The sequence below is a fragment of the Ictalurus furcatus genome, chromosome 7, assembly GCF_023375685.1.
Source record: "Ictalurus furcatus strain D&B chromosome 7, Billie_1.0, whole genome shotgun sequence".
Classification (NCBI taxonomy): Eukaryota; Metazoa; Chordata; class Actinopteri; order Siluriformes; family Ictaluridae; genus Ictalurus; species Ictalurus furcatus.
This window is the reverse complement of record NC_071261.1, coordinates 31,701,394-31,721,998: the sequence shown is the minus strand read 5'-3', so window position 1 is coordinate 31,721,998 and position 20,605 is coordinate 31,701,394. Positions and strand designations below refer to the sequence as shown.

At 40.1% G+C, this 20,605-nt stretch overlaps 3 protein-coding genes across 4 annotated transcripts; 2 read left to right on the top strand and 1 right to left on the bottom strand.

Moving 5' to 3' along the window:
• Positions 1–1,232: 1,232 nt before the first annotated feature.
• LOC128610745 (low affinity immunoglobulin gamma Fc region receptor III-like) lies at positions 1,233–10,974 on the top strand. The gene is made up of 6 exons (XM_053630162.1): positions 1,233–1,347; positions 4,131–4,166; positions 9,140–9,457; positions 9,749–10,024; positions 10,587–10,828; positions 10,942–10,974. The coding sequence occupies exons 1-6, from the start codon at positions 1,317–1,319 to the stop codon at positions 10,972–10,974; spliced, it is 936 nt and encodes a 311-aa protein (XP_053486137.1). The 5' UTR covers positions 1,233–1,316.
• Positions 10,975–11,927: 953 nt separating this feature from the next.
• LOC128610486 (zinc finger and SCAN domain-containing protein 22-like) lies at positions 11,928–14,987 on the bottom strand. Of its 2 annotated transcripts, none has more exons than XM_053629826.1 (2): positions 13,960–14,987; positions 11,928–13,873 (listed from the first exon to the last, which is right to left on the bottom strand). In XM_053629826.1, exon 2 carries the CDS (start codon positions 13,089–13,091, stop codon positions 12,669–12,671), a length of 423 nt encoding a protein of 140 aa, XP_053485801.1. In that variant the 5' UTR covers positions 13,092–13,873; positions 13,960–14,987; the 3' UTR covers positions 11,928–12,668. The 2 variants fall into 2 exon arrangements, with proteins under 2 accessions (XP_053485801.1, XP_053485802.1); XM_053629827.1 differs by having other exon boundaries at positions 14,068–14,987.
• Positions 14,988–17,545: 2,558 nt separating this feature from the next.
• LOC128610483 (centrosomal protein of 55 kDa-like) lies at positions 17,546–20,605 on the top strand. Its single transcript, XM_053629823.1, has 7 exons — positions 17,546–17,706; positions 18,423–18,629; positions 19,152–19,196; positions 19,301–19,451; positions 19,696–19,940; positions 20,027–20,191; positions 20,289–20,605. The coding sequence occupies exons 2-7, from the start codon at positions 18,432–18,434 to the stop codon at positions 20,505–20,507; spliced, it is 1,023 nt and encodes a 340-aa protein (XP_053485798.1). The 5' UTR covers positions 17,546–17,706; positions 18,423–18,431; the 3' UTR covers positions 20,508–20,605.

Genomic DNA, 20,605 nt, shown 5'->3' with positions numbered 1-20,605 from the left:
AACCAAGTTCCTGCGTAAAGACTCTTTAGCTATTCCGCCACTTGATAATTACATCACCGCTCAGAAATCTTACTCATCACCTTCCATACAATGGCTCGAATACGTTTCTAAAACGCAAAACCTACCCATTCGCCACGCTTTGAACGAAGGTGAAGTCAGGTTTGGTAACTATTACGTAGATGGTTACTGTGAGGATGGGAAAATGTAAGGTTTTTGAGTTTCTTGGATGTTTTTATCACGGTTGTGAAAAGTGTTTTCCCTCAATGACCCCGCATCCTCTTACCAAATCCAATGCTACCTTCGCAGATATCCGTCAGAAATCGATGGAGAGAATTAAGAATTTGCAAGACACTCTCAATTTGCATGTCACTCTGATGTGGGAACGCGAGTGGAATGAAATGAAAAAAAACGACAACCACGTGCTAAACTTTCTAAAAGACTTTGACTTTCCTGAGCGTTTAAACCCGCGAGATGCTCTTTTCGGTGGTCGAACAAACGCGTTACATTTGCATTATGTAGCTCAACCCGGTGAGAGAATCGATTATTTCGATTTTACCTCTCTTTACCCTTGACCTTTTTGACCTAGGCCTAACTCATGAGCGTATCACAATCTATGGGAAAGGAAACAACTTGTGTCTGGAATACATCAGAACCGGATTTAACGTAATTATAAGTGATTATGATGACCCTTTGACCTGTCATTATATTTAATTTTAATGATTATGACCTTTGACCTATACCTGTCACATCCAATTAGTGATTTTCTATGGCTTACATAATATACAAACTATATTATATATATCCAAGATAAAATTAGCTGACCACTGCTGCTGTCATTTGTCCACTTTTGTATGTATGTAACTGTGTGAGTTAAAAACACTGTGATTTACCTAGAAAGAGGAAGGAACTGGCACAGCAAAGTCTATATCTCCTAAAAGAGAAGTTGAAGATCTCTCTCTCGCAATCTCTCTCTCTCTCTCTCTCTCTCTCTCTCTCTCTCTCTCTCTCTCTCTCTCTCTTTCTGTATCATTTGCTCTGTGAGAACACAGGACCTTGAGAACACTGTCCTCTTTTGTGTCTGGGTGTTAGAGAGAAACAGCAAGTATTTAATATTCAGTATTATTCTGGAAAGAGGAAGGAAGAGCAGATACAGAGTCTGCATGTACTAAAACAGAAGTTAAAGATTGTAGATACACCCATTCTCGTTCTTTCTTTCTTTCCTTGTGGTGCAATCTGACAGCGAGAAAACACAGGAAGTGCTGAGACTTTACCACACACCACTGCTCTGTCAGTCAGTCAGTCGTTAGAGAGACAGGATGGAGTTCAGTCCACTCGCTGTGATGCTCTGTGAGTAAATGTTCTCTTTGTGTCTTCATTAGAGTGAGTGGTGGGTATAAAGTTGTTCATCTGCAGTCTGAATGTCCTGAGTGATGAGTTTATTGTGTGATTAGGGCATTGTGTGTACTTCAGCATGACTGCTCAGGTGGATCAGTGTATCCATATCTGTTATGAGAAGGGTTTAGTTTGATGTGTAACTACTCTCAGTAACTATGATAGTTCAACAGGTAAGAGTACAAGTAGAGCAAGTTTAAAACACAGGGTTTAAATAATCTAATGAGTGTAAACGAGTCTGTATTGTTGGAATCTGTATCTGATCTTCTGTGTCCTGCTGTCATCTGCTGCTCAGTGACAACCTCTCATGATCATTTGATCTGCTAAAAGAAAATGACTGGATGGTGTTTGTACTTTCACCAATGGAAGTCAGGGTTGTGACTAACTGAAATGTCTTTAGCTGCTGTGGTGAGACTCTGGTGGTGTTTCCTGTGCACAGAAAGGTTTAACAAAACCATGTTAGTGTTAACTAGACTTACTGAGAAAATGTCTTATAACCTAAATTTCCATTTATGTTTCTATTATCATCTGTTCTGGGAAACATCTCAATACAGAAAGTTAAATCTAATGCACAATAATACCAAACTGATGCACAGAGTTTATTTTTAACTAGTAATTATTATTTACCGATTAGTTAGTTGAGTTAGAGGCCTGAGAGCAGGGATAGGCTGTTGGTCATTGTGGTGTTGCTTTTCTTTTTAAAGTAACTGGCCCGAGTTCAGCTGTGAAGAAGAGGCAGAGGTGTGAATGTGTGATAACTGACTCGAAACTATGCTGGATAAATATAACTTCACTGCTGTTTCACTTGCTTACTTAAGTGGAACTTATTGTTGGCCAAAATCAGCCATCTTCTTCACATTTAATCATTAAATGAAAATTAAAGCCAGAGTGTGTGTAGTAGAGAGTGTTGGAGACAAAGTGTGTGCAGTAGAGATGGGAGGTGAGGCATGGTTTTCGCCTGAGGCTTTCACTAAACGCCAGGGGCTTCAGTACTGCAATGTAGAATGGGGGTTTCTGGAGGTGTGGTGAAGACACCCCCTTTACAGGTCACGGACAAAGTAGGAGACTGTCAATTCACAGCAAACCAGTTACTACATTTCCCATCCTGCACTGTGGCCGACAAACATGGCCGCCATGGACAAATCCCCAGAACAATCACCTTCATTCTAATCGCACACCTGCATCCAATTCACAGCACAATCACAACCACAGTTTAAAAGGACCTTCCATGCATTCACTCTTTGTGAAGTATACGCTCAGTTGCCTTCAGTCTCTGTTGTTACCAATCCTTGATGCCTTGATCTTGTGTTTGTTTATTCTGGTTTTAACCTTGCTCTTGTTTATGACCTTGTCTCTTTGCTTTGCCTAGTTTGGACTGTTTGCCTGTTCGATTGACCCTTGCCTGCCTATGTACATTGATTTCTGCCTGATCTTTTGGACTATTGTATTAAACTACCTAACCTGCACTTGCTTCCGTCTCAGCCTCCATTACGTTACAGAGACATGCTCATGGAATTACATTAACACTAAATTTCACACTTCAACGGTCTTTACAAATTTACTTGGGTATTGTGGATAATAATGCACATATAAATTATTATTGTGATTTACAACTTGATGTTTAATATATTTTATAATAATATAATAATATAAATATTTGTAATGTGATGTTAAATGAAAATTCTAAATGATTAAGGTGCATAATTGTTTAGACTACGTTTATATGTAGATTACAGTACCGCTCGTGAGGAGGAATATCACTTTTAGCTATGGGGCAAACCTTCACACTAGATGTGGACCTGCAAACATGCATGTGTAACAGTTCTTCCTTTACATCTCATACATTTATGGGTATGATTTTCCTGGAGATAATAAAATAATTGAAATGAACACTATCACATGTCTGAACACTGCATTAAGACCCTCTTTTCATTATGGTTGACTGGGCCATTCCGAAACTTTATCTTCTTCTTCTGAAGGGGCGGCTGTGGCTCAGGTGGTAGAGCGGGTTGACCTCTAATTGTAGGGTTGGTGGTTTGATTCGTGGCCCACGTGACTCCACATGCCGAAGTGTCCTTGTGCAAAACACTGGACCCCAAGTTGCTCCCAATGGTAGGCTAGCATCTTGCATGGCAGCTCTGCAGCCATTGGTGTGTGTGAATGGGTGAATGAGACAGTGTAAAGCACTTTGTAGAACAAAAAAAGGTTAAAAAGCACTACATAAGTTCAGACCATTTACCATTTATGAATGCAAGACCATTCTGAAGCCATTTCTTTGTTGACTTGGATTGTGGTTGTGTTGGAAGGTGAATATTTTTGTTCATCTTCAGCTGTACAACAGAGGCCTGCAGTTTTTGCTAAATAAATTGGTATTTGGAGCTATCCATGATTCCCTCATGATTCCCTCTTCTCCTTTCATCAATTTTGGAGGGACGTCCTGTTCTTGGTAACGTCACTGTAGTGCCCCATTTTCTCCACTTCTGGTTTCCTATTGTTCCATGGTATATGTAATGTTTTGGAAATTCTTTTGAAGATTAATATTTTTCAACAGTGAGCCCATACATTTGTTGTAAGCTCTTTGCAGACCATGGCATTTACTTTAGTCTTTTTAGACTTTAATTATAAATGAGAGTGCAGTATATTGTGTTCCTTACAGGTGAGATCAGTTTGTCGAATATATTCTGCTTTCAATCATACGTTAAATCTTTTCCATGTTCTCTGTTTCTGTTCTGTTTCAGTGCTGATTTCACTTACACCAGTGCCACATGCTCAAGGTGATTATATATAGTTATATTCTACATCTATTTGTTTATTTATGTGTACATGTCTGGTTTGAATTGGAGCTGAGAAGGTTGTTTGCACATTACCATGCAGAGTTTGTCAATTTGTTTCATCTGAGTTAACTCAGTTATTTTCCCACATTAAATTACTGATTCAGTTAACTTTCCTGATGTGCATTTTGCCGTTAGTGCGGTTGCTTTAACCTGGTGTTCCCATTAAGATTTTTGTGTTTATGATGATGTCGAAGGTCACATGACAATGCCAACATGGCAGATGTAGTATGTTTGGGATAGTAGTCATATAGTGCGTCCAAAATTGCACACTTATGCACTATTCTGTGCCATTTTGTAATATAAATAGTGTGATTAGTGTGTTCACACTGGAAAAACCCCAAAAAACAAAGTGCACTTTAACTTCCCGGATGACTCACTCATTCAACCGAAAAAACAAATAGTGTGTTCCAAATAACATACAATTCACTATACACTTATACTATACACTATACACTCTGCCATCTAGTGTATGAATTTTAGAAGGGTAGTATGGTCTCAAATGGCACATTTTCAGTATTGTACTAACTGGAAGTATATGCTGTTTCCCGGTCAACGGCAAATTACGTCAAATGCACGTAATGCGATGGCGCTAACATTAGCGAAATAGCCAAACAGATTACAAAAATGAATTGGTACACTTTACTGTTTAAGGAAAGCTGCGACTGTTGAGTGCATGAAGTGTCCATCATTCCACACTTCGTTTTTTCAGTTGAATGAGCGCATCATCCGGGAACTTAAAGTGCACTTTGACCTGCTCCCAAATGAAACCCTGAACTCTGCAGACATGATCATATGAGTTTAATGTCACATGATGATAGTGTGCCATTCAGATGTGGATTCATGTTCAGTGCTACTTCAAATAAATATTACCACAATTTAGAAAAAATACTTTAATAAGCTGCTGTCCTACTGTACCATACAGTGACTTATTGTTTGCTCTTGGTTAACGATCTAGTGAAATCGACTTATTTATTAATATAGGCCTAATATCAAGATTCATTTCATAATATTAACATTAGAAAAATAAAATACATTATTATTATTATTATTATTATTATTATTATTATTATTATTATTATTATTATAGTAGTAGTAGTAGTTGTAGTAGTAGTGGTCTATTTTTGGGGGTAAAATGATGAGATGTGGATTCATGTTAGTGCTAAAATATGAAGTTTCAGTCCTGATTGAGGAGATGTACAGCTGAGTGGTGCAGCTCTCCTACACTGCACCCAGATGATGTCCCCTCACTAGCTAACACGCTGTCTTGATTGTTTTATATTCTTTGTCACACTGTTCTTCTGTTTTCTGTTTGCCTGTTTAACAAATATGACTTGATATCTGTTCAATAGCATTTATGTTTCAATATAGTGTTTTTTTCTAGTAACTGGTGTTAAAAATTGGTCTAACCATCAATGAGCTGGTGTGTTATGATGTGGCATGTTGTAGGCCGGGTGTGGAGGTCCGCTCTGGGCCAGAAAGTCCAGGGCCACGTTTTGGTCCCAGTTCACCCTGATTATTGTTATTAATGCTAAATAACATATGCTGAAAATTTAAGTATCGATGTTAAAACACTGAAATGAGGGCTCCATTCCTACATTTTGCCTAGGGCCCCCAAATCACTAAATCCGCCCCTGCCTTCTGAAGTCATACATTAGACGGCAGAGTGTATAGTGAGTAATATAGTGCATAATATAGTATCGAATTCAGAATATAGTATATACTATACTATCACAGTAGGCGATTTCGGACAAAGCACTAGTTTGGGGCTGATAACACCATCGCTGTTCGTCTACAGTGCCAGTGCATACACAAACACTCACAGCTCTGGTGGTTGCAATGTGGCTTTTCCTTCCTGGAGAACTGCGCCGCTTCATAATAACATGAGCTCTCATAATAAAAGTCTCTGAGTAAGGGTCAGTGAACAGCGCTCTTACATCCTCTTTACTCCATACTAATGCTCCTTTTGCACATAAAGTGAGAGGTACATCAGGATTTTCCACTTCTTTCATCACAGCTTTAAAATCAGAAGGATTGTTAATAAATATATTACATAACTATTCGTTTCTTTTCTTATTCTAAAACACATCTTGAAATACATCATTTTACAAAGTGTTCATCTGTGGCTGGTGAGATGTTAAAGTAAAGCAGTTGAGTGTGTTTCTCAATTCAATTCAATTCAATTTTATTTGTATAGACATTGTCTCAAAGCAGCTCTACAGAAATATCAACATGGTATACAGATATTAAAGGTGTGAATTTATCCCAACTGAGCAAGCCAGTTGGGTAAATAATCCCAACTGAGTGGCGACGGTGGCAAGGAAAAACTCCCTAAGATGTTTTAAGAGGAAGAAACCTTGAGAGGAACCCGACTCAGAAGGGAACCCATCCTCATCTGGGTAACAACACATAGTGTGAAAAAGTTCATTATGGATTTATATGAAGTCTGTATGGCCTTAGGAGCAGCCGTAGTCCCAGCAGTCTGGAATTAGAGAAGATTTGAGCTCCATCCAGAGGCAGAAAGGATCTGGATCTCTAGTATCTCCATAAATTCATGTGGGGCTCGGCAGAAGGAGAGAGGGAGAAAAAAGATTATTATGACTGCGAAGTAGTAGAACAGAATCTAGTCAGGGTAGGCTTGAGTAAACAAATACGTTTTAATCCTAGACTTAAACACGGAGACTGTGTCTGAGTCCCGAACACTAATAGGAAGACTGTTCCATAACTGTGGGGCTCTATAAGAGAAAGCTCTTCCCCCTGCTGTAGCCTTCACTATTCAAGGTACCGTCAAATAGCCTGCATCTTTTGATCTAAGTAGGCGTGGCGGATCATATAAAACCAAAAGGTTGCTTAGATATTGTGGCGCAAGACCGTTTAGTGCTTTATAGGCTAATAAAAGTATTTTATAGTTAATGCGAGATTTTACTGGGAGCCAATGCAGTATTGATAATATCGGTGTGATGTGGTTGTATCTTCTGGTTCTAGTTAGGACTCTAGCAGCTGCATTCTGGACTAACTGGAGCTTATTTATATTCCTACTGGAACATCCAGACAGTAAGGCATTACAGTAATCTAATCTAGAGGTGACAAATGCATGAACTAGTATTTCCGCATCATGTAGTGACAATATGTTTCTTATTTTAGAAATATTTCTGAGATGAAAGAAAGCTATCCTAGTAATATGACCTACATGAGCATCAAATGATAGGCTGGAGTCAATAATCACTCCAAGGTCTTTAACTGCTGCACATGATGAAACAGAAAGACCATCCAGAGTAACCATGTGATCAGAAAGATTACTTCTAGCTACACGTGGTCCTAATAAAAGTATTTCTGTTTTATCAGAATTAAGTAGAAGGAAGTTAGTTAACATCCAACGTCTAATGTCCTTTACACAATCCTCAACTTTACTAAGCTTCTGTCTGTCCTCTGGCTTCGCTGAAACATACAGCTGTGTATCATCAGCATAACAGTGGAAGCTAATTCCATGTTTACGAATAATTTGACCTAGGGGTAGCATATATAAAGTAAAGAGCAGTGGGCCTAAAACAGAACCTTGTGGAACTCCAAAAGTAACTTCAGTACGCATGGAGAAATCACCATTTACATCTACGAACTGATAACGATCGGTCAGATAAGACCTGAGCCAGGAGAGGACTGTTCCCTTAATACCAACAACATTTTCTAATATATCAAGGAGAATAGTATGATCTATAGTATCAAAAGCTGCACTAAGGTCGAGTAACACAAGCAGTGAGACACAACCCTGATCAGAGGTCAGTAGAAGGTCATTTACTACTTTAACTAACGCTGTCTCTGCGCTATGATGAGGTCTAAATCCTGACTGATACATTTCATGAATGTTATTCCTATCTAAGTACGAGCATAACTGCTTTGCTACAACCTTTTCTAAAATCTTAGAGATGAAGGGGAGATTTGATATTGGTCTATAGCTGGACAATTGAGACGGGTCAAGATCAGGTTTTTTAATCAAGGGTTTAATAACTGCTAATTTAAGTGATTTAGGTACATAGCCAGTGCTTAGGGAAGAATTGATTATATTTAGAAGTGGTTCAATTACTCCTGGACAAATCTGTTTAAACAAACATGTAGGTACGGGATCTAGTATGCAAGTTGATGAATTGGCTGAAGAGATTAATGAAGCTAGTTCGGTCTCTCTAAGCGGAGCAAAACACTCTAAACATTGATCTGATATTGCTACATTATCATGTAATGGGTTTGTTACAGTACTGTCCGGTTTTAATTTAATGGCCTGTATTTCACGTCTAATATTTTCAACCTTATCAATGAAAAATGTCATGAAATCTTCACTGCTATGTAGTGATTGAGTGTTTCTCTCTGTAGTGGTTTTATTCCTAGTTAATTTTGCTACTGTGTTGAAAAGGAATCTAGAATTGTTTTTGTTGTCTCCCATTAAGGTGGAGAAATAGATTTTTCTAGCATCGCCAAGAGATTTCCTATATTTCAGTAGGCTCTCCTTCCATGCTGTTTGAAATATCACCAGTTTGGTTTGACGTTTACGTTACATTTACGTTCTAATTGTCGAGTTGTCTGTTTTAAGGTTCGCGTTTGGTCGTTATACCAGGGTGCTAATTTTTTTTCTCTAATCTCTCAGTGACAGATTCACTCATACGTGACATACAGACCATTGGGTACAGGTGATCCTACTTATTAATCAAAAAATAAACCATGCAGTGATGAGGACACGAAGAATGAACACATTCCTAATGCCTCGTCTAATGACTCAGTGTAATTAGTTTTATATTAATATTTAGTATTGTTACTATTCTGTACTCTTTAGATGATATTTTAGTCATAGCAGGATTGTTGTGTATAAAGTAAATGTGCAGATACTGCAATATATATATTATATGTTTATATATTTGTGTGTACAGAGAGATCACAGCCAGTACTGAGTGTATCTCCACAGAGCTGGCTGACTGAAGGAGACTCAGTGACTCTAAGCTGTGAGATTACAGACTCCTCTACAGGCTGGAAATTCAGCTGGTACAGAGATGTTCCATACAGAGACAATGATGGCCGTATCAGGTATAGAGTGGTGCCCCTCTCAGACAGCAGCAGAGGATCTGGAGGCTCCTACACTCTCAGTCCTGCTGTTCTTAATCACACAGGAGTGTATATGTGCAGAGGAGAGAGGGAAGAACGACACTTTTCCACAGAGTACAGCCTTCGACAGCCACTATGGATCACTGGTGTGTTGCAGTATTGAATATAGATGCTTAAATAAAATATATAAATGTACACAGCATTGATTTTAAATTTGGAGACTCACAGCTGTGATAATGTTTGGTGTAAAAATCTTCATGTTCACCCTCCTGAGTGAGGAATGTTTAAGGCAGTTGAATAGCCCTAAGCACTGGTAGAGGATTATTCTCCTTCAAATAGCACTGTTTAATTAAACGAGGTGTAAATGTGTTCAGTGTAAGTTATGTCATGAAAACACAATCATAATAACACGTGAATTATAATGTTCTGTGTTTAAGGTGAATCTCCTCCAGTCTCTCTGATCATCAATCCCAGCAGAGCTCAACACTTTATTATAGACTCTCTCTCACTGAGCTGTGAGGACCAGAGTAACTCCACTGGATGGAGAGTGATTCGATACACACACAGTGAGAGAGGGTCAGATTGTTCATGGCGGGGATCAGTTACAGGATCTACATGTAATATCAGCTTCCTCTACACATCCTACACTGGAGTTCACTGGTGTGAGTCTGAATCTGGAGAAAACAGTAATCCTGTCAACATCACAGTGCATGGTGAGTCTTCATGTAGTGTGTTTATTGTTAAAGGAAAAGGGGAATGTTTCATTACAGAATATTCAGAACTCTGAGTTTCCAACTGGGAGAACTGTTCAACAAGACACACTGAACTGGTTTATCTCAGTAATGTTTTGAAAGTTCTGAATGTTTTGTCATTTTAATATTACCTGAAGACAGCAACAGAACGGCACAGTGGAGTTTCTCTCATGAGCTGAATCCGCTACGGTAGAGCAGGTAAAACACTGAATGAGGCTGTAATGTGACTCTACACAACTCTAGTTTTACACTCCTAAAGAGTTTTCATCCAGTTCAACACCACAAACACAATAACACTAATGAGTTTCACACTGAAATCAAGTAGTGTTGATCAGAGTTTGTTCAAATAACTGCAGTCTCTGTAACTTTCAGTCAGTATTGGCTTTACACTATAATACATATCAATTAGTTATTGTATTACACACCATAAACTAAGGATATTTATGTAATTAGTCACTGTTTATATAAAGAAATATTCATGTTGTAATCCATTTTGCTGTACATGTGATTTTCTGTGTTCTAGATGTTGGTGTGATCCTGGAGAGTCCTGTCCATCCTGTGACTGAGGGACATCCTCTGACTCTACGCTGTTTATATCGCTACACAAAGTCCTCAAACCTCCGAGCTGATTTCTATAAAGATGGATCAGTTCTCCAGACACAGACTACAGGAGAAATGATCATCTATAACGTCTCAAAGTCAGATGAAGGTTTCTACCACTGTAAACACCCAGAGAGAGGAGTGTCACCGAAAAGCTGGGTCTCAGTCAGATGTGTGAAACCTTGTGAGAATTTATTTTTATTTATTTGTATCTTAAATGACAGCGTTTAGATGTACACTGTTTAAATGCTTAAATTCTGGTCTCTTTCTTTTCTCAGGCTCAGGTTCTAGATCCAGCACTGGAACAGTAGGAGTGGCTGTGGGACTGAGTGTGGCCTTCTTCTTCATTATTTTATTAATCTTAATGATCCTGCTGTGGTTCTGCAAAATAAAGAAAGGTCTGATAACTGCTTTATCTAAGTAATATAGAATATAATACTTACTTAGAGTATATAGCATAGAGTATAATACTGATTTATATGGAAATATTAACTTGATGAAAGAAGGGCTTGTTTAGAATATTGGACACATTTAAATTAATACGGTCAGAGTCCAGATTATAGTGTACAGAATTAAACAATGTTAATAAAATGTAGATTGCACAACAAAAAATTACTTTCCAGTATTAACTATGGAAATCCCTGTCAAATGACACTGTTATTAGCATTATATCCATAGTTAGTATTTGTAACTATTCCTCACTGTTTATTTGGGGTTTTTTTATATATATAATTCCCCTACAGGGCTGTACAGTGTACTGTAATCAGCGCTGTGTAAAATAAAGTGTTTCCTACAATATTTACACCCTGGTCAGATGTAGAATCTGTCTCCCTCTATAGGAAATCAGACATCAGAGCAGAATCAGAGCCGGTCAGGAGCTGAAGACTCTCAGTCAGGACACACACCACTTCAGGCTGGTCAGACACTCTGTCAATCACTGTTTATTTCTACATTTCTTCATAAAACAACTTTTTTTTTTTTTTGCATTTTTCTGAGAATTTTTCTTCTGTTTTCAGAAGGAAATGCTAATATCTATACCACTGTGGATCAGGCAGATACGAGTGGAACAGGTAGCTTTATTTCAAACACTTCCTGTTGCAGTAGGAGACATAACTGTAGATGAATATTGTACAGTAAAGTACAGCAGTGTCTTGTAGTGATTAACACACTGCACTGTGTTCAAGTGAAGCTGTAGCTGAGAGCAGAGAAGACACTTACGCGGAGGTCACGGAGAAAAATAAGGCAAAGGGGTACAACGGTAGAGTATTTTTAATGATGAGACATTTCACATAAATCTACAAGTGGAACAGTGTCCACTATATACAGTCATCTATTACACTGACAATCACTGTCCTGAACAGATGCTACAGTGCATACTGAAAGATAAAGGAATTATTATTACTATAGACCACTTTAAGGACGTAAACAATAATAAACGAGTTACAGTGCTACTGCACATGTCTGGTCCTGAAGCATTTCCATTCTGCTATTTTTAAATCCCAGACGAGTCAAAACAAAATGACTAGCGCATACTTTTTAGGTCTAGCTAAATCTGAATTGTTGAGGTATTTACAAAAACTGAAAATAAATGATGAAGTGGCATTACCCAGGGAGAGAACTTTTCACACAGAACATTAAACGTTTACATGAAGATACTTATCCAGACACGTACCATTAGCTGGTTGAGAGCCAGTGCGTCTACACGAGAGATGCAGTAAAAGCCTATCGCAGTCTGGGTGCTTACAATTACTTCCTTGGTGGAAAAGTTGGGAACATTTGTTTGTACAATTTGGATGACATTTGTCTGTGGTACAGTAAGCCTCCTTTGACCATAAAGTAAGAGGAGGGGAGCCTCTGGTTCGGGCTCTGGTCGATCCCTTCGATCTGGCGCACCTGGGCCCAGCAATACTTCAGGCGGCTGTTCTCTTTCTGCTCTTGGCCAAAGTTCCCCTGCCGGTTTACCTGCTGGAATACAGACGAGAGAGGGTTAGAAGGTGTGTGCAGCTTACCTTCTGTCCCGGCGTCCACCTCGCCTCGGGCCAGGTAGGCCTGTTGCACTCGTGCTTCCTTTCGCTCGCTGCGGCGGTTTTGGCCGATCCAGCGTGGGGAGGACACGTCCTGCCGGCCAGGTTTTCTGGGTCTTCTTCAGTGTCACATGGTCTGGTTCGGTCGGGCTGGGCTCGTCCCGGGGCGCCCCGTAGTCCGGGTGGCCTTGCTGGTGCTGTCCCTCTTTGCCGAGTGCCAGGGTGGTCAGGGTGTGTTCCAGGGCAGTCAATAGTTCCCTGGGGGCTCGCATCCCCACGGCCTGGTGTTCTGTGGGTGGCAAGGTCCTCAGGAACTGGTCCACAGCCACCCTCTCTACAACCTCAGAGGCAGAGTGCATGTCAGGCTGGAGCCACCTCTTGGTGAGGCGCAGGAGGGTGTCCATCTGTCCACGTGGCTTGGCTCCCGGCCTGTAGCACCACCGGTGGAACTCTGCCGCTGCCTGGAGCGGGTTTCGCCCACACTATGCCAGGACCTCCCTCTTTACCTCTCCATAGTCAGCTGCTTCCTCCACAGAGAGGGAGTAATAGGCCGTGCGCGCCTCCCCGGAAAGCAGCGGGCCGAGGATGCGTGGCCACTCATCGCGGTCCCACTCTTCTCGAGGTAGGCCTCGATGTCGTCTTCGGGGTTTAGAGGGGGAAGCAGGCGTCGGACCTCACAGCCAGGATCAGGGGAGGTGCATAGCAGCTGCAGGAGTCGCTGTCCTCAGGGCCGCTAGCTCTTGTGTCACCGCTTGTAGGCTGTAGGCGAGCTGTTGTGCCACCATTTGCTGCTGGATACTAGCCTCCAGAAGGTGCTGCAGCATCAGATCCATGTTTATGAACAATCCCCAATGGAGGAGAGGGAGAATGGGGGGGGGGACGCTTATTTTTTTTTTTTTTTTTTTTTTTAGACGGGTGGGTCTGTGCTCATGCCCGCATCCTCCACCAGTGTAAGGATTTTAGCCAGCGGTGGGCGGAGCACAGACACGCAGGAGGCTGTTTCAATGTTATGGGGGATTTATTTAAGACAATCGGTGAACGGGGGTGTGTGTGTGTGGGTTGAAGGGCGATTGGGCGGTGAGGGTCTCAGCCGTTGGGTTGAAGGGCGATTGGGCGGTGAGGGTCTCAGCCGTTGGCGGTTACAGCCAAAGGGGCGGGGCGGAGCCGTCACTCGCGTCGGAGTCACCTGAAACCCAAAAAAACACACAACAGCGATTAGCAGACAGGCACGCGTTGGCAAAACTGCATAAACCACGCCAGAGATTCGCGCACATGCTCGGAGATACTTCTCTCTTTCTACGAGTGGAATATCGCCCTTTTATACTCCCCCCTCGCTTGCTGGATGGTGGAATTCTTCCACACGGTGCACCATTCACGAACCGTGGGTGTGTCGGCGGCCCCGCCCCGCCGCCACGTGCTCTCTGGATGTCCAAAACATTTGGTGGCGCTGAAGCGGAACTGTGTCTTCTGCGCCACTGCGGCAGTCGCGTGAGGAGCGACCTTCGTTTCCTGTGCGCCGGCTACCGGCCTGGCGCCACAATATGAAAACAATGACGGAGCCACTACGCTGGCTCAAATTATGCTGCATCATATTTAAATAATGCATGAAAAGAAATACAAACAACTCAGTGGCGCAAATGTTGTTTATTTACTAGAGCTGAAGTGTGTTCTACATATCCTAGAATTGCTAATCGGTATACAGCTTCTCGCTTCACTGCTGGAATCCAGGTGTGTTTTGTTGTTCGGAAATCTAAACACTTTAATTTAATAAGTAGGTTATATCTGGGCCTGAGGGAGCATCCAACCACCGAGCAACATGGTCCTAGTTTTAATACTGACATTTTTAATAGCAAGATACAATATCGCAATCTCACTGTGCATAAAGCACCTGCTGTTGTTTTGAATGTGCTCGACAACTAACCAGAAACGTCCAAGGAACAAAGACGCCACTTCCTTAAACCGACAAATAGCCACTGAAATGTTTCTATAAAAACTGAGACTTCAACAGCACTGTGGTGTAAGTGATGCTGTAATGAATGATGTATTATAAGGCTGGTGATCTGTGATGGTTTTGTTCTCTCTGCAGATGTTGATGCTGAACCCAGTGGTGGTGATGTGACTTATAGTGAACTTGTAATAAAACCACAGAAAAAATCTATGAGAATAAAAGGTAGAGAAAACCATTATTTAATGTGTTTAGATGGATTTTTCTAGAGATTAATACAAGATCTCTTGCTCCAATTAGAAAAAGCCAGTGTTGGTGCTGATACTGTATACTCAGAGCTGAAGCTGAACACCAAGGTAAGACTGATGACACCAGCTTGTTATGAAGCTTAAAAGACCAACCGAACATCATGAAGTAAGAAATATGTATTAGGTAGGATTTGGGCTCTAGCAGTTGTAAGGTAAACTACAAAAACATTGAAAAGGTTGGGTTTACTCCTTGTACACAAAGCCCCACCTCCCAGAATCTTAGTCTGGTAGCTAGCTAGAGAACTTTCCATCGTCTTCTAATAGTTTGTTATAATAATTTATGAATATTCAAAGAACTGACACCAAATAACTTGATGATTTGTTGGAGCAAAGAAAGTTAGTACTAGAGAACCAGACATTAGTCAGAAGAGAGCCTGAGCTGTAATTCTAGTATTATAATTGAGCAAAGGGGAGTGGTTTAATGTGGAGCCAGATGGGTAATGCCTGATGTTGCACACCTGAACCTGGCTTCCTGACCTGTATTTATGTGATCTCTTTTTCTCTATGCAAACTCAGACTTCACTGGACTGAACTCAACCATGTGGACATCCGATCTGCTCATGGGCAAGTGTGGCTGGACTAAAGCTGGGGACCGTTTTGATCAAAGTGGTGGAAGAGGATGACACCACTTCAGTCCACAGCAGTGAAAAGAAATGTTTGCCAGATTCAGTAATACACCTGTGCAAACAGAAAGAGTAAATTAGATACTTAAAAATTAAATACACAGGGCTACAGATTTCACGCTGTGGTTTGGATGATCTAGTAGACACCTTATGAAGTCCTATGATGTATAGCGCACATTACAATGGTTGCACAATTGCTTGTTGTTTTTTTGCTACAAATTGCTTATTTAATTTAGTTATGCATTTACACATTCCAGCTTTTGAGAAATTGTTCATTATAAATTTTACTCACATTTTTACATTAGATTATTTACATTACTATTCCTGTACCATGTGTCCTTTTTAACGTTGTTGTATGTTTCAACTTATACAGTAATTAAACTCATTTAACCAGTCACTCATGTCACAGGTTTAACGGTTGTTTTCTGCATACAGTCTGTAAAATGAACTGAAAATATGAAATTTAGTTTATCAGAAGGTAAATTAATGTGTTATGACTCACACTATGTTCCTAAATTCTGTCATAATTGACCAGCTCAAGTTTTCTCATGCCTACTTGTGTGTTATATTGTGGCACATTAATGTTACCATCACTAAAAAACATAAATAAATATAAAAAAACAACCTAAACTTCAACCGTGCTCAAAAATTTTTGTAATTCGGCGCACAAGTGCTCCTAAAAGAAATTGTTAGCGTAGAGCCCTGCTACGATACTGATGAAAATAGTATCTGAATGTTGCTATAGCGTTGGTCACAGGGGTGAGTTCATAAGGTAACATGGGTCTTTGTAAATTTGTTGATATGCCTGTGTGGGAGGAACGACTTCAGTAAGGTTGTAGTTCTCGCTTTTAAATGTATGTCTTTTTCTCCGTTATCTTGAAATGATTTTTTTCAAGGCATTTGATACCATTTGATATTTTAAGGCATTTGATGCCATTTGATTTGATACATAAGGCATTTGATATTTTAGAAATCGTTGGCTCTGGTCCCATGTTTCGTAGTGTAACATCCATGTTCTACAATGATGTTTTCAGTAGTGTTTCCCTGAACCTGGGTCTATCACCCAGAATTCAGATTAAATGAGGAATCCACCAAGGATGCCCAATTTCACCATTACTGTTTAACCTAGCAGTTCAATTAATGTATTTCTTCATAAAAAATAAAAACTGAGGATAATATAGGTATTGATATTCTTGGCAGGACTTTCTCTAGAAGATGAAATAGAGGGTATTCCAGTAAAAGAGGAGGTTAAGTACCCAGGGGTTATGATTACCAAGAACTGTGCTAATACAGAACACTCAAACTTCAAATCTAAAATTGAAGGGATGAAAAAATCCTTAAATCATTGCTTATCTACTTATCTATTTTGGGCAGAATCCTCTTGACTAAAACTGAGGGAATATACAAACTTATATATTTATCTCACACGTTGAACATGGTCCCAAAAGTAGCTCAGTCTGTGAATTCAACATAAAATTGATCATCTATGAGCTTTATTTCAATTGAACACAAATTAGCTTCCTTTGTTGAGCACCATTTGTAAAAATCATTTTTAAAAAAATCTCTTTATAAATAAATAAATTTCTTATATCACTGACTCCCTTCCACAGAGACAGCAATACACTATGACAGCAGTACACTATGTCTGCAGTACACTATGAGAACAGTACACTATGAGAACAGTACACTATGAGAGCAGTACACTATGAGAGCAGTACACTATGAGAGCAGTACACTATGAGAGTAGTACACTATGAGAGCAGTACACTATGAGAGCAGTACACTATGAGAGCAGTACACTATGTCTGCAGTACACTATGTCTGCAGTACACTATGAGAGTAGTACACTATGAGAGCAGTACACTATGAGAGCAGTACACTATGAGAGCAGTACACTATGAGAGCAGTACACTATGTCTGCATGACATCGTGACATCATGACATCATGAAATTCTAAATTCTTGATGACGTCTACCGGTCAGTGGTGAGGCTACATCAGTCTTTCAGTCTCCACGACAAAGAACAAACCTCCTTCACATCAACACAGACTTCTCCAGAAAATCTGAAAGACTCGTGCAGTCCAGCCAGGAGACGCCAAATTGTAGTGGACATTTTACAACACTCGCAGACTCGTCCTCTGAAGGTAAAACGGTTTATTACAGAAAGATGGTTAATGCAGGAGAGAATAAAGCAGGAGAGAATAATGAGAGCGCTCTGAAGCCCTTGTACTAAACCACTACTATAGCTATGAAACGCAGAACATGACACACTTCGCGCGGTGGAGATAAACTTCTGTAGTTTTTCCCGTGTGCTTGTTGTTATTGTTCGTCTTCTTCTTCTTCACCACTTGTGGACGGACTAAAACACTTGCGCGTATTTGCTGCCCCCTTCAGGTCCGGAAGAATTGCAACCTCGGTGCCTCCATTGGAACGGTATCAACGCTGTGTGTGTCATTAACTCATTAAAAATGGTCCCTTTTAGCAAGTTACTGTGGTATGAGGGGAATTAAACACTTCCGGTGTGCTGTAATTAAAAAATAATGCACTTTATCTTGTTTTATTCCTTACCTAATCAATACCCTAAATGTATTTCTGGTAGAAAATTATGTAATAAAAAAAATTAAGCTACCTTTTAACTCATAAGGTCTTTTAATAACACCACATAAACAACATTTAATCAAGGTGCATACAAATAAAAATACTTATACTAATTAATACTGTTAATTAATATCATGTTTAATTACGTTTAGTATACTTCTATCTGTCTGCTGCTGTAATAGGTGAATTTCCCTCCAGGATCATTAAATCTATCTAACTCATAAATAAATAAATTAATGCTTGGTATACACTTGTTTTCCAGGGAACAATCATGGGATTTAAAGGAGCCATGAAAACGTTTTCAAAGAAACTAGGATTTAAAAGCAGTGGCTCAAAGGCTGTAGAAGCTGAACTTGAGAAATTAAAGAAGGAAAATGCCCAGCTGAGGATGACCTTGGAGGACATGTCGAAACAAAATGGAAGGCTTTATCCTGCATGTCCTGAGTCAGATGAAGCCAAGATGCTGGAGGTGAGTCTGTTTTTGTCTGTAGAATTCAGACTATGAACGATGCACCCCTTACAGGTCGAGGAACACAACTGTTTTGAAGCACAAGGTTTTGACTTCAAGTTTCAAAGCTTTGAATCACTTAACTATTGTGTTCCATGCTTGGAGGAGTCACTTTGCATATTTTTTTTTCTCCAAATGAATAAATAAATATCAGCAATAATATGAAAAGTGAATAGTTTTTCTTCATAGTGGTAAAACGTGAAGAAACTGAACAGCTGCAAATAACTGATCGTTCTGCTAATACGGTTTTCCTCTGGAGGCTAGCCCGCTGTCTAGATAGATTTAATTTGTATTGAATAATTCTGAATGAGTGAGATTTTATGGAGAGGGTGGCTTTTCATGGTGGATGAGACGATTATAAAGTTGCAAGTACATTAAGATTGTACATCAGATTTGAGTATTCATCAACACCATGGTATAAAAATGTTTTAATATGTGGTTGTAGTTCTAGGTGAAGAATCACATACTTGATGTATTTAATAGGTTCCTTCAGGTGAGATCGCCATTCTCAAGGAGCAACTGCAAGATGTGAGTCGACAGACAGCATGACACTCAGATTTTCTTTTCCGTTGCTGCTCAGCATAGTTGAACTCATCACCTGACGACATGTGTTTTATTTCCCCCTGTGCTAGGCTCAGGAAAAAAATCAGAAATGGAAAGTTTATGACCATGAGAGAGAGTCCCGTATGCAGTGGAATCTGGCCAGACGTATAGAGCTCGAGCAGCAGTTAAACCAAGCCCAGCGAACACTAGAACAACAGCACGAAGAGACCAAATCAGAAGGTAGGGTCTCACCGAAAAATCAGTAGGAAGTGATGTCACGAGTGAATTCACTTCTTTTACATGCAACGAGAAACTCTGCAACAAATGTTTTTAAAGGTCCACTTCACATCTGCTCTTTTTCTACTATAATGGCAAATTTCATCTGTTATCTAAGGTTATCTAAGGTTACTGGGTGCTTCAAGATTCTCTTAACTTGATGAAAGGTAATATTCAGAGGTCTGTCTTTCTGACTACCGTGATCCAGGTCAGTCACCTGCCTCCATGCAGCAGGAGAAGCAGCTGCAGAAGAGCCAGAGGGAGATGGAGGAGGAACGCAAAAGAGCGAGCCGCCTACAGGTCGAGTTGGTGGAGCTGAAAGCCAAGTATGAAGAGAAGAGCCGTGAGGTGGTGCGAGTCCAGGAGGAGCTGCAAGTGGAGCGTAGAAGTTGGCGACAAACTTTAGCTTTACGGCATGAAGATCAGAAAAGAATGGCTGTTTTAGAGCAACAGGTACAAGATTTTGCTTCAGTGAACCTTTATATTACCAGATAGATGATGGAACGATTCTCTAAAGCATTTCCAACTTTATCTGGCAGATCCAATTGTCTGCTAGAGACTTTGAGAACGAGAAACAGGACCGACAAAGTCTACAGCACCTGCTCCACAAAGTGCTGAAGGAGCTTCGCAAGGCTAGAGACCAAATCACACGCTTGGAGTCGGCGGAAATCCACGTTCACCAAAGTATCACTTTTAAAAAAAAGGTAAAGTTGATTTTATAAGTAAATCAAAAAGTAATTCAGTCAATCCAAATCAGTGAACTTTATTTATTGATTGATTTATTTTAATAACAATATACAGAAACTGCAGCGAGAAACTCGGTTCTCTGAGCCAAGCTCATGCACCAGGCTGGATTTGGATAAGACGACCAATCAGGACCGTATCCTGAACCCCACATCTCCATTAAAGAGCTCCAACACATTGGATGAGCGCTTTCTGGACTGTCCCATCTGCAGGGCCTCATACCCTGTCAGCCAGCACAGAAAGCTCCTTGAACACATTGACTACTGCTTTAATTAAGGGATTAGGGCTTGATATTGCTTATATTTTCCATTTTCCCTCTTTTTTATGTCTTTTTATATTTTTGTATTCCAAATAAAATTTCCACTGTTTTTTCA